The sequence below is a fragment of the Mytilus californianus genome, unplaced genomic scaffold (genome assembly GCF_021869535.1).
Source record: "Mytilus californianus isolate M0D057914Y unplaced genomic scaffold, xbMytCali1.0.p SCAF_11, whole genome shotgun sequence".
Classification (NCBI taxonomy): Eukaryota; Metazoa; Mollusca; class Bivalvia; order Mytilida; family Mytilidae; genus Mytilus; species Mytilus californianus.
The window spans coordinates 19,071,547-19,086,967 of record NW_026262593.1 but is presented as its reverse complement, the minus strand read 5'-3'; the positions used below and the strand labels follow the sequence as shown (position 1 = coordinate 19,086,967).

Below are 15,421 nucleotides of genomic sequence, written 5' to 3'. Positions count from 1 at the left end.
GTCCCCACCCCTACATGCTGGTTTACCTCTTTCTCTGCTTCTTTCAGATAAGGCTTAATAAACAACCTGTATCCAATCATATCTTATCTTATTTAAAAAAGAATAATAAACAGTTCCATTTAAACAGATAAAAATAACAGTTCCATTTAATTTGTATTCATTTCATCCAAAATTTACAACATAAGCACAAATTCAAGATTGTTCATACTAATCTCCATTCCATGCTTTAGTATATGCCATATTGTGGTTCAAAATTTCAGAGCTTGTTTTAAAATCCATTATTCTGTCTTGAGATGATAAAACAAAGATATTAGACACTTAAAACATCAAATATGCAAAATACTCAGCTCTAAAGTTGCCTTTGTTGCCTGTATTAATCTATGAAAAAGCTGAATTATGTCCCTTGGGAGTATTAATTTCCAACAAAAGTCCTTTCAAACAGTAGAAAATGAAAAATTATATATGCCTGATATAATAAAAGATAGAAACTACAAAATGAAGCACTATTGAAATATTTGCTGCATGAATTGCCAAGAATGTGAACAATTCTTTACACAGGAGAGTATAAATTCTATCTAAATTTAGCCTCAAGTGGGCCTCTTTTTTTCTTAGATGGACAATTATAACACTGAAAATGCTTCTAGTATGACCAAATATTGTCTTACTCCATAAACAGAACAAACTTAACCAGAAAATTTCCCATTTTAATAGATTATGTCTAGAGAAATACCCAAGTGATACATTTAGGGAATTACACAGCAAAAAAGGCAAATATTTCAGTTAAAAATATTTGTCGTGACTTGAATTCTGGTGTTTCCAATTGAATTAATCATTGCGAAAGGTGAAAACAAATACAAAAGAACTATAGTTTGGTGCATTTTATACAATATAGTTAATATTGAAATCCTAGAATAAAGTTTTATATCAGTACCCATCAATTTGACTTATTATGATGACTGAGCACTTTTCTCAACACAGTATTGTTCTCAGTGAAAAATTTCTATTCTTTGTGATAAAAATCAAATGTTCTAATAAAAAGCTTCAAAATAGTATAATATAACTGAAGTCTGATTGATTTTGATTTCCCTTGCTATCTTCAGTATATTGTGACATAAAGATATAAAGAATTCTTATGATACCATTAATGCAATACTGGGTTATTGTGAAAACCTTGGCTATAATAAATACTTGTTTGTCCCCATTACTTAAAGAAACATGGATCATTTTATGTCCCCACCCCTACATGCTGGTTTACCTCTTTCTCTGCTTCTTTCAGATAAGGCTTAATAAACAACCTGTATCCAATCATATCTTATCTTATTTAAAAAAGAATAATAAACAGTTCCATTTAAACAGATAAAAATAACAGTTCCATTTAATTTGTATTCATTTCATCCAAAATTTACAACATAAGCACAAATTCAAGATTGTTCATACTAATCTCCATTCCATGCTTTAGTATATGCCATATTGTGGTTCAAAATTTCAGAGCTTGTTTTAAAATCCATTATTCTGTCTTGAGATGATAAAACAAAGATATTAGACACTTAAAACATCAAATATGCAAAATACTCAGCTCTAAAGTTGCCTTTGTTGCCTGTATTAATCTATGAAAAAGCTGAATTATGTCCCTTGGGAGTATTAATTTCCAACAAAAGTCCTTTCAAACAGTAGAAAATGAAAAATTATATATGCCTGATATAATAAAAGATAGAAACTACAAAATGAAGCACTATTGAAATATTTGCTGCATGAATTGCCAAGAATGTGAACAATTCTTTACACAGGAGAGTATAAATTCTATCTAAATTTAGCCTCAAGTGGGCCTCTTTTTTTCTTAGATGGACAATTATAACACTGAAAATGCTTCTAGTATGACCAAATATTGTCTTACTCCATAAACAGAACAAACTTAACCAGACAATTTCCCATTTTAATAGATTATGTCTAGAGAAATACCCAAGTGATACATTTAGGGAATTACACAGCAAAAAAGGCAAATATTTCAGTTAAAAATATTTGTCGTGACTTGAATTCTGGTGTTTCCAATTGAATTAATCATTGCAAAAGGTGAAAAAAAATACAAAAGAACTATAGTTTGGTGCATTTTATACAATATAGTTAATATTGAAATCCTAGAATAAAGTTTTATATCAGTACCCATCAATTTGACTTATTATGATGACTCAGCACTTTTCTCAACACAGTATTGTTCTCAGTGAAAAATTTCTATTCTTTGTGATAAAAATCAAATGTTCTAATCAAAAGCTTCAAAATAGTATAATATAACTTAAGTCTGATTGATTTTGATTTCCCTTGCTATCTTCAGTATATTGTGACATAAAGATATAAAGAATTCTTATGATACCATTAATGCAATACTGGGTTATTGTGAAAACCTTGGCTATAATAAATACTTGTTTGTCCCCATTACTTAAAGAAACATGGATCATTTTATGTCCCCACCCCTACATGCTGGTTTACCTCTTTCTCTGCTTCTTTCAGATAAGGCTTAATAAACAACCTGTATCCAATCATATCTTATCTTATTTAAAAAAGAATAATAAGCAGTTCCATTTAAACAGATAAAAATGACAGTTCCATTTAATTTGTATTCATTTCATCCAAAATTTACAACATAAGCACAAATTCAAGATTGTTCATACTAATCTCCATTCCATGCTTTAGTATATGCCATATTGTGGTTCAAAATTTCAGAGCTTGTTTTAAAATCCATTATTCTGTCTTGAGATGATAAAACAAAGATATTAGACACTTAAAACATTAAATATGCAAAATACTCAGCTCTAAAGTTGCCTTTGTTGCCTGTATTAATCTATGAAAAAGCTGAATTATGTCCCTTGGGAGTATTAATTTCCAACAAAAGTCCTTTCAAACAGTAGAAAATGAAAAATTATATATGCCTGATAAAATAAAAGATAGAAACCACAAAATGAAGCACTATTGAAATATTTGCTGCATGAATTGCCAAGAATGTGAACAATTCTTTACACAGGAGAGTATAAATTCTATCTAAATTTAGCCTCAAGTGGGCCTCTTTTTTTCTTAGATGGACAATTATAACACTGAAAATGCTTCTAGTATGACCAAATATTGTCTTACTCCATAAACAGAACAAATTTAACCAGACAATTTCCCATTTTAATAGATTATGTCTAGAGAAATACCCAAGTGATACATTTAGGGAATTACACAGCAAAAAAGGCAAATATTTCAGTTAAAAATATTTGTCGTGACTTGAATTCTGGTGTTTCCAATTGAATTAATCATTGCGAAAGGTGAAAACAAATACAAAAGAACTATAGTTTGGTGCATTTTATACAATATAGTTAATATTGAAATCCTAGAATAAAGTTTTATATCAGTACCCATCAATTTGACTTATTATGATGACTCAGCACTTTTCTCAACACAGTATTGTTCTCAGTGAAAAATTTCTATTCTTTGTGATAAAAATCAAATGTTCGAATCAAAAGCTTCAAAATAGTATAATATAACTGAAGTCTGATTGATTTTGATTTCCCGTGCTATCTTCAGTATACTAATGTACAGTTGTCACAATACGTAATATCCAGGAAAATGAACGGTGCAACAGATATTGATCCGCTATTGGTTGACAGTAGTAATTTATCTTTACGCAGATCGTTATTTATAGACAAATTGAAAACAATTCTATAACACTAGGTTTAAATGTCGATAAATACAGTGGACATTCTTTCCGAATAGGAGCAGCCACAACTTGTAGTTCTAATGGTATCCAAGATCATATGATTCAAACTTTAGGGCGTTGGAAATCTGACTGCTACAGTCGTTATATAAGAACATCTGAAGTTGACATTCGTTAAGCCTTGTTGAAAATGTGCAAATAATTACGATTCTTTTGTTAAAATCAAATATTACATGTAGTACAAATTTGTTCTTTACTTCGTATGAGACATTTAATGATTCATTATTATTTTTTGTATTTTATCAGATTATCAATTTCTGCCTATTTTTGTAAAGTTGCTATAATTAGTCGATAACATGTAAATAAGTAACAATATTCAATTTGGCACAACCACTTTCTCGGATACTCAATGCGTTACAAGGGTAGCATGTGTAGCATTTCGTTTGGGCAATGTAATAATGGATTTCATCCATTCTTTATTTGTCACAAAATTATTACCTGAGTTCTGAGGCAGCCCTGAATAAAACGGGTAACTAGGCAGCCCTCTCGTCGGGTGAACGAATCATTTGTTAGTACATTTGACAGTTCTTTTGGATACATGTTTTAGTGTGCAAATTGTTTTTTCACTCGAGGTTATCCGTCTCAGGTTGCAAAGTGAGCCCATACCCTCTAAGCATGGGCTGGGCCAGCGCTCAACATGCAGGTATTAAAATTAAACTAAAATAAACTGAAAGAGTGGGTATACTTGAGTTACCTATGTTTGACATGGGATAGGCCAGCGCTCAACATGTCACTCGGTAGAGAGGTATTTTGAAGTAACACATTGTTCTTTGAATTATGCTTCGAGCTCTTGTAAATACTCACTTTTAAAAGGCTCGCTTTGCTATTGGGTTCACATTGTTTGGGGTTTCATTCAATACTCTACGAGTTATGTTTCTGTTTGATGTATACTAAAGTGGCTCGTGACTTTCTCCTTAAAGAATATGGTCACAGTTATTTGAAGTCACGGTACTACATCTACACTCTGTCGTCTAGTGCAAGTGGCGCGAATGTGAATTTAATTGACATATGTATTTTATTTTTTTATTTTTTAAATACATATTAATTGCTAGCATGTTGCCCGTATCGCCAATTTCATATTTTTATATTTTTTTATTATATTATGTTTTTTTATTTCTTTTGTATATATATGATAACTTGAATACAAGCCTGTGTAATTGTATATAATAATTATTAGTCATTCGGAATTGATTTGATTACTTTCACTTAGGTGTCAATTTGTTATACTTCATCAGTCGTTCTTAATCTGTATCTATGACAGATTTAATCTGTACCGTTATACACATTTAAATCTTAAACAGCTGGAGAAGGTCATCGCTCGTTCAAATCTTTATCAATAACAACACGGTATCTACGACAAAGATCTTATTTTATTGGACACGCTTAAATCATGCAATAGGATTGGCTTATCAATTCAAAAAATATTGTAATTACGGGTGACCTGAACAGTGATTTATTCAAGACGCAGAACAACAAAAGTAATTGAAATACTAAATATATTTAATTAACGAAATGTTACTGATAAACACATAGCTCTGGGACACTGAAATATTAACTTATTGTTGATTTATACTTGAAATCTTTAGTCTCTTCAAGCATTAGTCCCAATTGTCGGCATTGATTAATAATTCTAATATTTCTTCTTTTTTATGAATAAATAATTTCACAGTCAACCGTCGAAGGTCATTTTTGAGGGAATGGAGCTTTCGTTCCTCTAACAAATTCATAATGAAAGCTTAAAAATAAAACGATGGCGAACCAAGGATGCATAAATCTTTCTGGAGCTATATATATGACTCCAAGAGAACCAAAAAACCTTAATCGATGTAATGTCAACTCTATCCGAAAGATTTTGAAATCAAAGTGCCCTAACAATTTCTAATTAATCAATTTAAACCGTAAGATGTCAGTTGCGACGCACTAATAACTTGGCTAATGGTACCCTTTGGGACTAACATTTCACAGGTAGCGGTATCGATTCAATGCTTCAAAATCAGCACTTTTCTTACCTTCCCTGTACATAAAAGATATGAAAGCAAACTAAATGATGTATAAATATTTGAAGAGCTATTTGACCGAAAAGAGATCAAGTTATAGTTGTTTGTGTATTTCACAAACAGTGGTCGTCAACAATTTGCCATAATACCAGTTGACGAACTTACAAGTGACTAATGCAACGATGTTGAATAAAAATGAAACGCTTTCGTCAGTTATTAAGCAATCAAACAATACTGAAACCAAAAAAAGTTATCTAGTGGTCAACATACGGACTTCAACATTGACAAAGCGTCAACAAAATATTTCAAGCTTCAAATCGCCATAAGATTTCAAAAATCAAAAGATTGAACAGAGACCTCTTACAATCGCCAATCAGCACCAAATATAAAAAAATGACAAAACACATTACGAACTCACGAAAGACAATCATTGACGATATCTAGAAGTTGAACACATAATGGGGCCAATCAGTTTTGGAAATAGCAGTATTCCCTTTAAACGTGACCAATTGAGAAAAACATTTCTGAATGAGTACAGGACAAACACTAACTCCATCAGCATGCATTATACAGATGATGGAAAGCTAATAATTGAAAAAAAATATCAACACCACATAAGAGGCTTTACCGAGAGAAATTTCCATCACCTATCCTTCTGAAATGAAATCATGCCCTCTAACACATACGAACCCCACCAAAATAAGAGGATTGAACCCAGAAACGTTGGATGAGTTACCAGTTCCAGTTCTATTAGTGGCACCCTTCAAAATAGTTATCGGAAGAAAAATTGGAGATACATTGTAGCTCATGTAGGGATGTCAACCTATAGGAAAGGAAGGCGGGAATGTGGCTCCGACGAATTTCGTTAAATATTTAGACGATATCTTCTAAATCTGATGTATATCAGTAACATAGATTCATATTTGTCAATGTTTTATTTGTTTCAGTTTTCTTTTATTGTCGGGTCTTACTTTTTCAGAAAATGTCTCCAACTATACAAATACTGGACAGAGGTTAAAATCAACCGACAGACAAATTATGACCATGGAAATCGGAAATCATATGTCAAATACGTAAAAAAAAGGCAAAATAGAAAACACGATAATCTAGAGAATGACATGCTGCAGTGTAGATGTTGGGGGAATATCACTCGACTGGAAGGTAAACTATACGTTTACATTTTTTTTATTAATAAAAATTCGCACTCTTTTTCATAATATGATTGATAAAATTTGTATAGGTTTTTTTTTATTTTTGTTTGCTAAGAGTCTAATACTAATAAATGATATGAGAATGATGACTCTGATCTTTTAATTTGCATTTTTAATAGTCAAGACTTGCATTTACCTTATATCATGAGACAAATAAAGTATGTTTATGTTTCACCACATTCAGAATATATTAGAATAGCACTTCATGTGGTGCAGGGTCCGCTTAATCATCCTAAGTACCTACATGTAAAGATCATACCCGGTTTATTATGCGGTTAGTGTTTTCTATGTCTATGAATTGTTTTCAGTGTTGTTTGCCTTATCATCGTTTTGTTGGTTATATCTGTCATGGTGTTATAGGTTTTTCTTCGACTTATATATATATATACACTACAAACCAGTAAAAGTCTGAAATGGCCTATATTTGTACTCGACTGTACTGATTTTTACTCGACCAGTCTGAATTGGTCTGAAATTTACTTGATAATACTCGACTGTAGTCTGAACCATACTTAACAGTCTGAACTTGTACTCGACCTTTACTCGACCAGTACTTAACCATTTTATTTTCGTCTGAACCATGCTTGACCTAGTCTGAACCATGCTCGACCTAGTCTGAACCATACTCGACCTAGTCTGAACCATGCTCGACCTAGTCTGAACCATACTCGACCTAGTCTGAACCATACTCGACTAAGTCTTAACCAACCTAGACCTAATTTTTGTATCTATCTATTGTATTTCATCAATTTAGGAACTGTTTTAACAGCTATTTCCCCTGGCTAGAAATTTGAACAACAATTTGAAATTTAAAATGTATTCAATATGACATTGAAACCAAAATTTCACAATAAACATAATATAAATTCAACACCATATTTATCAACACTTACATATATATATCACCTTTAAAATTAAAATAAAACAAGCTGATCAAATAATCTCAAAACTGAATTGTGACTAATATTTTCAATGTTATTCAAATTTTTTTTTGAATGTTTCAGATATATTTTATGGTTACTGGACAATTTTCACCATTTACTTAAGCCTTGTATAGATTTATGGTGTCAGTTGAGTTTAGTTAATAATGCAGTGAACATTTTTTTAATTAAAATATTTAAAATAGTATATAAAGCAACCTAATAAATTAAAAAAATTCGTAAGGGTTCCGCGGAACCCAGTGTCTCGCCTACTTTTGCTGTTAATCAAAGGCTCAACAAAATGAGGAAAAAAATCAATAAAAATATTCCTTTAGATAAGTACTGTCTTTTGATTGTAAGAAGCTTCTGTCAAAGTTTGGTATAAAATCCAGGATAGTTTATGAATCTAATAAATGTTTTAAAAACTTTAACTGCAGACTGTATTTAATGTTAACTGGAAGAAAAACTAAGTCCATCTATAAGTAAAATACGGATAAACAGGTACAAAATTTTAACAAAATTTTCTTCTAGATACTAGCTTTTGATCATAAACAAGCTTCTGTCCAAGTTTGGTACAAATACAGGATAGTTTAAGAAAGTTATTAAAATTTTAAAAACTTTAACCACAGAGTGAATGTATTGTTTCCTGGCAGAAAAATTAAGTCCATTTATAAGTAAAATACGGAAAAAATGAAAGTTTTTTTTTAACAAATTTACTTCTGGATACTATCTTATGATCATAAACAAGCTTCTGTCCAAGTTTGGTACAAATCCAGGATAGTTTGAGAAAGTTATTAAAATTTTAAAAACTTTAACCACAAAGTGAATGTAATGTTTCCCGGCAGAAAAACTAAGTCCATTTACAAGTAAAATACGGGAAAGCAGGAATTTTTTTTTCAACATTTACTTCTGGATACTATCTTATGATCATAAACAAGCTTCTGTCCAAGTTTGGTAGAAATCCAGGATAGTTTAAGAAAGTTATTAAAATTTTAAAAACTTTAACCACAGAGTGAATGTATTGTTTCCTGGCAGAAAAATTAAGTCCATTTATAAGTAAAATACGGAAAAAATGAAAGTTTTTTTTTAACAAATTTACTTCTGGATACTATATTATGATCATAAACAAGCTTCTGTCCCAGTTTGGTACAAATCCAGGATAGTTTGAGAAAGTTATTAAAATTTTAAAAACTTTAACCACAGAGTGAATGTAATGTTTCCCGGCAGAAAAACTAAGTCCATTTACAAGTAAAATACGGAAAAACAGGATTTTTTTTTCAAAATTTTCTTCTGGATACTATCTTATGATCATACACAAGCTTCTGTCCAAGTTTGGTACAAATCCAGGATAGTTTGAGAAAGTTATTAAAATTTTAAAAACTTTAACCACAAAGTGAATGTAATGTTTCCCGGCAGGAAAACTAAGTCCATTTACAAGTAAAATACGGAAAAGCAGGATTTTTTTTTTCAAAATTTACTTCTGGATACTATCTTATGATCGTAAACAAGCTTCTGTCCAAGTTTGGTAGAGATCCAGGATAGTTTAAGAAAGTTATTAAAATTTTAAAAACTTTAACCACAGAGTGAATGTAATGTTTCCCGGCAGAAAAACTAAGTCCATTTACAAGTAAAATACGGAAAAACAGGATTTTTTTTTCCAAAATTTACTTCTGGATACTATCTTATGATCATAAACAAGCTTCTGTCCAAGTTTGGTAGAAATCCAGGATAGTTTAAGAAAGTTATTAGAATTTCAAAAACTTTAACCACAGAGTGAATATTTGTGGACGCCGCCGACGACGAAATATAGGATCGCTATGTCTCGCTTTTTCGACTAAAGTCGAAGGCTCGACAAAAAATCACACCTTTGTTTTGTAAAACCAAGAATTTAATATAATCATGATAATAGAACTTCCATAGCAATCCTTGATAATCATTTAAAAAAGGAAATGTGTTCCAAAGTTGCAGAAAAAATTTATTTCAATTAAATTTAAATAACTTTTGTCAAAATTAAAGACATGGCATACAAAAAGCACTTTAATAAGGTTTAATTACCTCAGTACATGTGTATTTTACAGGTAAAAAGAAAGCCCTTTTTTTCTTAAACTCGTGTATTATACTTATCTAGTGAATTCAAAAGACCTTGTGATTTAAGTTTTACAGGATGTTGCAATTTTTAATGAATGTTAATTAGCAATTAATACTCTCTGACCAGGTGTGATCTTTTTAATGAGTTTGCCCCAAGCATGAGGTATTACTTTATACTTTACCACTAATCAGAAGAAAGGTTTATCTATTTCTTTAATTTTTTTTATCCCTTTTTGAAATATATTATATATAATATATCCCAAATTATAATAAGAATAGATATATTTCTAATATAAGGTTAAACAATTTCAGTGATTTTTTGACTGTTGTTACCTCATTAAAAAGATAATTATATAACTATTGTATGTAACCATGAAACCTATATAGTTTTTCTTTAGGAATTTAGGAAAATTAAAATTAAAAAAAAAAAAAAAAAAAACACATGCCAAACAAGAAGCACCTTAATAAGGTTTTATTACCCTCAGTAAAGGTGTGGTTTTTAGTTAAAAGAAAATCTTTTTTTTTAACAAAACTCTAAAACTTTAAAATGAATATAATTAAATTATTACATAAGATAAGATAAGATAATTTAACTATCTCTATTTGATAAATTTGAGAATCATGTAAGGATGTAAAAATATGTTTTTATATATATCTTTATTTTATTGTGGCTGTTGTCATGTAAGACAAAAAAATTTAACAGCTAAAATTAAAAAAAAAGTATAGGTTTTTTGGTCAAGTATGGTTCAGACTGGTCGAGTATTGTTCAGACCTTTGGTCGAGTATGGTTTAGACTGAAAAAATTGGTCGAGTACAGGTCAAGAATGGGTTAAGACTGTTTCAGACTGGTCGAGTAATAGTTCAGACTATTTTCAATGGCAAAGATAAGGGTCAAGTACAAATCAGTACGGTCGAGTATGGTTAAAACTGGGTCGAGTAATGTCGAGTAAAATTCAGACCAATTCAGACTGGTCGAGTAAAAACCAGTACAGTCGAGTACAGATATAGGCCATTTCAGACCTTTACTGGTTTGTAGTGATATTTTAACAAACATCATAAAAACTGTAAAGGCCACAGTTTTCGTTGAGGTTAAGATGTTGCTCATTTCGAGGATACAGAATTTGATATAAATCAATGAAAGTTAGTTACCAAGAAACAATCGGTATGAAGACGATAAATTCTTTGATTGTTTGATCAATTACGTTGATTAAATATTCGCGGCAAATCGATATTATCAACTATTAACTTACATCTATCAGCATTGCTGAAACATGTCATCACCATAAGGATTCGACACAGCGTGTTTAACAGGTAAATGACCACCATATCGCTGCCTAAAACATAAGAAACTTAAATTGAAGAAAAACTGGTTTTTTTTTATTGAGAATTTACGCGATTACGTGTTTCAGTCAGAAATAAGAACCATCCAGTAATGAAGTAAGTGTAGTACCTCGGGGTAGGGTCGGTGGTGTTCCACTGGCAGAGGAGACAGATCCGGAAGACAGACCTAGATATAAGAAGATGTGGTATGAGTGCCAATGAGACAACTCTCCATCCAAGTCAAAATTTATAAAAGTAAACCATTATAGGTCACAGTACGGTCTTCAACACGGAGCCTTGGCTCACACCGAACAGTAAGCTATAAAGGGCCCCAAAAAATTACTAGTGTAAAACCATTCAAACGGGAAAACCAACGGTCTAATCTATACTAGTATAAAAAACGAGAAACGAGAAAAACACTTATGAACCACATCAACAAACGACAACTACTGAACATCAGATTCCTGACTTAGGACAGGTGCAAACAAATGCAGCGGGTTTAAACGTTTTAATGGTACCAAACCTTCACCCTTTTTCTGAAACAATAGTGTAACATCACAACATAGAAAGACACACTATAAAATATCAACTGAAATAGCTTAACTCAATCAAAGGAAATATTAACACCATTGAACATACACTGAACAAATAAATTTGACCTATGACACAATGTAAATACAAAATAAATAAACTAAGGGAAGAATAATAAAAGTAACATGTTATATCGGTCTGTTGATTTACTTTTGACTTTAATTATTTATCCCTTGTATTTTTTTATTAACTGTGTATTTGCATTCAGGTGTCACAGGTCAAATTTATTCGTTCATTGTGTGTTAATTTACGTTTTTTGATTGAGTTAAGCCTTCCAATTGATATTTTATAGTGTGTTTTTCTATGTTATGATGTTATACTATTGTTTCAGAAAAGGGAGAAAGTTTTGTACCATTAAAACGTTTAATTCCGCTGCAAATGGTTGCACCTGTCCTAAGTCAGGAATCTGATTACAGTAGTTGTCTTCTGTTTATGTAGTTCATACGTGTTTCTCGTTTCTCGTTTTTATATAGATTAGACCGTTGGTTTTTCCGTTTGAATGGTTTTACACTGGTAATTTTTTTGGGATTGCCACATCTTCCTATATCTAGACAGCCTCGTTCCGGATCTGTCATTCGAAAAAGCCTAGAAAACCAGAACAGTCGTCTTCGTCAAGCCGACGAAGATTTTGTATCATACAGAAGTACAAGTTATCGTCACGGTAAGTGTAAACAGCTTACATTGGCGCTGCGAGCATTTTTCGTACTAATTCACTCGGGGAGTTGAATTCTTAAGCGAAGAATACTTAAAACTAGAGGCTCTAAAGAGCCTGTGTCGCTCACCTTGGTATATGTGCACACAGATGGATTCATGACAAAATTGTGTTTTGGTGATGGTGATGTGTTTGTAGATCTTACTTTACTGAACATTCTTGCTGCTTACAATTATCTCTATCTATAATGAACTTGGCCCAGTAGTTACAGTGGAAAATATTTTGTAAAAATTTACAAAAATTTACAAAATTTATGAAAATTGTAAAAAATTGACTATAAAGGGCAATAACTCCTTAAGGGGTCAATTGACAATTTTGGTCATGTTGACTTATTTGTAGATCTTACTTTGCTGTACATTATTGCTGTTTACAGTTTATCTCTATCTATAATAATATTCAAGATAATAACCAAAAGCTGCAAAATTTTCTTAAAATTACCAATTCAGGAGCAGCAACCCAACAACGTGGTGCCTGATTGGTCTGAAAATTTCAGGGCAGATAGATCTTGACCTAATGAACAATTTTATCCTGTCAGATTTGCTCTAAATGCTTTGGTTTCAGAGATATGAGCCAAAAACTGCATTTTACCCTATGTACTATTTTTTAGCCATGTCGGCCATCTTGGTTCGCGGGCGGGGTCATCGGACACATTTTTTAAACTAGATACCATAATGACGATTGCGGACAAGTTTGGTTAAATTAGTCTTGGTAGCTTCAGAGGAGAAGATTTTTGTGAAAGATTACAAAAATTTACCAAAAAAATGTTAAAAATTGACTATAAAGGGCAATTACTCATTAAGAGGTCAACTGACCATTTTGGTCATGTTGACTTATTTGTAGATCTTACTTTGCTGAACATTATGATGTTTACAGTTTATCTCTATCTATAATAATATTCAAAATAATAACCAAAAACTGCAAAATTTTCTTAAAATTACCAATTTAGTGACAGCAACCCAACAACAGGTTCTCCGATTCATCTGAAAATTTCAGGGCAAATAGATCTTGACCTGATAAACAATTTTACCCCATGTCAGATTTGCTCTAAATGCTTTGGTTTCAGAGATATAAGCCAAAATCTACATTTTACCCCTATGATCTATTTTAGCCATTGCGGCCATCTTGGTTGGTTGACCGGATCACCGGACACATTTTTTAAACTAGATACCCCAATGATGATTGTGACCAAGTTTGGTTAAATTTGACCCAGTAGTTTCAGAGGAGAAGATTTTTGTAAAAGTTAACAGACGACGCCGGACGACGACGACGACGACGACGACGGACGACGGACGCGAAGTGATGAGAAAAGCTCACTTGGCCCTTCGGGCCAGGTGAGCTAAAAAGGGGCCCAAACAGCACCTCCATTTTGTTTTTAGGAGATCCCTGACAGGTCACCTATTTCTAGTTTTTGGCTACCCACGGCTTCGCTGGGCTAGTCAATGAGGGAGGGAAAGTCAAAGCATAGGGAAGGGAAAACTTTTGTGGCTAAGTTTCAGTCACGGATTTGTTAATTTTAGGGACTTTTTCACACTTGACCGTCTGCGGAGCCCTTGCAGGGTATTGTGTGAACCCGATATTTGTTCTGTAAAACCCTTGTAGGGAATTGTGTAACCCCTGAATCCAATTTGGTTTTCCGTTTGAATGGTTTTACACTGGTAATTTTTTAGGGCCCTTTATAGCTTGCTGTTCGGTGTTAGCCAATGCTCCGTGTTGAAGGCCGTACCTTGACCTATAATGGTTTACTTTTATAAATTGTAACTTGGATGGAGAGTTATCTCATTGGCACTCATACTACATCTTCCTATATCTAGACAGCCTCGTTCCGGATCTGTCATTCGAAAAAGCCTAGAAAACCAGAACAGTCGTCTTCGTCAAGCCGACGAAGATTTTGTATCATACAGAAGTACAAGTAATCGTCACGGAAAGTGTAAACAGCTTACATTGGCGCTGCGAGCATTTTTCGTACTAATTCACTCGGGGAGTTGAATTCTTAAGCGAAGAATACTTAAAAAAAGGGGCCCAAACAGCACCTCCATTTTGTTTTTAGGAGATTCCTGACAGGTCACCTATTTCTAGTTTTTGGCTACCCACGGCTTCGCTGGGCTAGTCAATGAGGGAGGGAAAGTCAAAGCATAGGGAAGGGAAAACTTTTGTGGCTAAGTTTTAGTCACGGATTTGTTAATTTTAGGGACTTTTTCACACTTGACCGTCTGCGGAGCCCTTGCAGGGTATTGTGTGAACCCCATATTTGTTCTGTAAAACCCTTGTAGGGAATTGTGTAACCCCTGAATCCAATTCAGCCGCGCATTCACTAGTAACCCGAATTTGGCTTGAACGGCCAAAAAGGTATTAACGACATTTAAAAAAGATTTAATATCATTAGATAACGATTGACAAAAATTAAAAATTGTTTTTAATTCATTTCAATCCATATCAAATTATTTTAATACCAGCCAAATAGATTCCCTTGCGGTCATTCAAGTTAGTTTCAGATGTGGTTAAGCTGTGTCAAACTAATTAGCCACGCCCCCGTTAAACCAAATCAAACTGATGTTAAATCCTTTTATACTTTAAAGTGACCGCCGTTTTGTAAGGTAAATCACTCAAGCAGAACAGCATCCCCGTTATCTATCGTTTAGGTGTAATACCACCAAATCATAGTACGTCACATCCGGTTGCATACGAAAATAGGTCGAAAAAAAATATTCCCTTGAATTTGACAGTTGTAGGTAATTGATCCTACATTTCATTGCAGTAAAACATTTCTGGGTCATAAACATATACCTTGGGTATTTCAAAGCACCATTATTTTTTTATTTGGGGTTTCTATAGAA

General features: G+C 32.5%; 1 protein-coding gene across 1 annotated transcript in view; it reads right to left on the bottom strand.

Moving 5' to 3' along the window:
- The window catches only part of LOC127720810 (uncharacterized), a 110,219-nt gene that overhangs the window by 62,235 nt on the left and 32,563 nt on the right, over nt 1-15,421 (bottom strand). The window contains exon 3 of the mRNA XM_052227560.1: nt 11,215-11,298. Coding sequence (XP_052083520.1) covers nt 11,215-11,290 — 76 coding nt within the window. The 5' untranslated portion in view covers nt 11,291-11,298. The remainder of the gene's footprint in view (nt 1-11,214; nt 11,299-15,421) is intronic.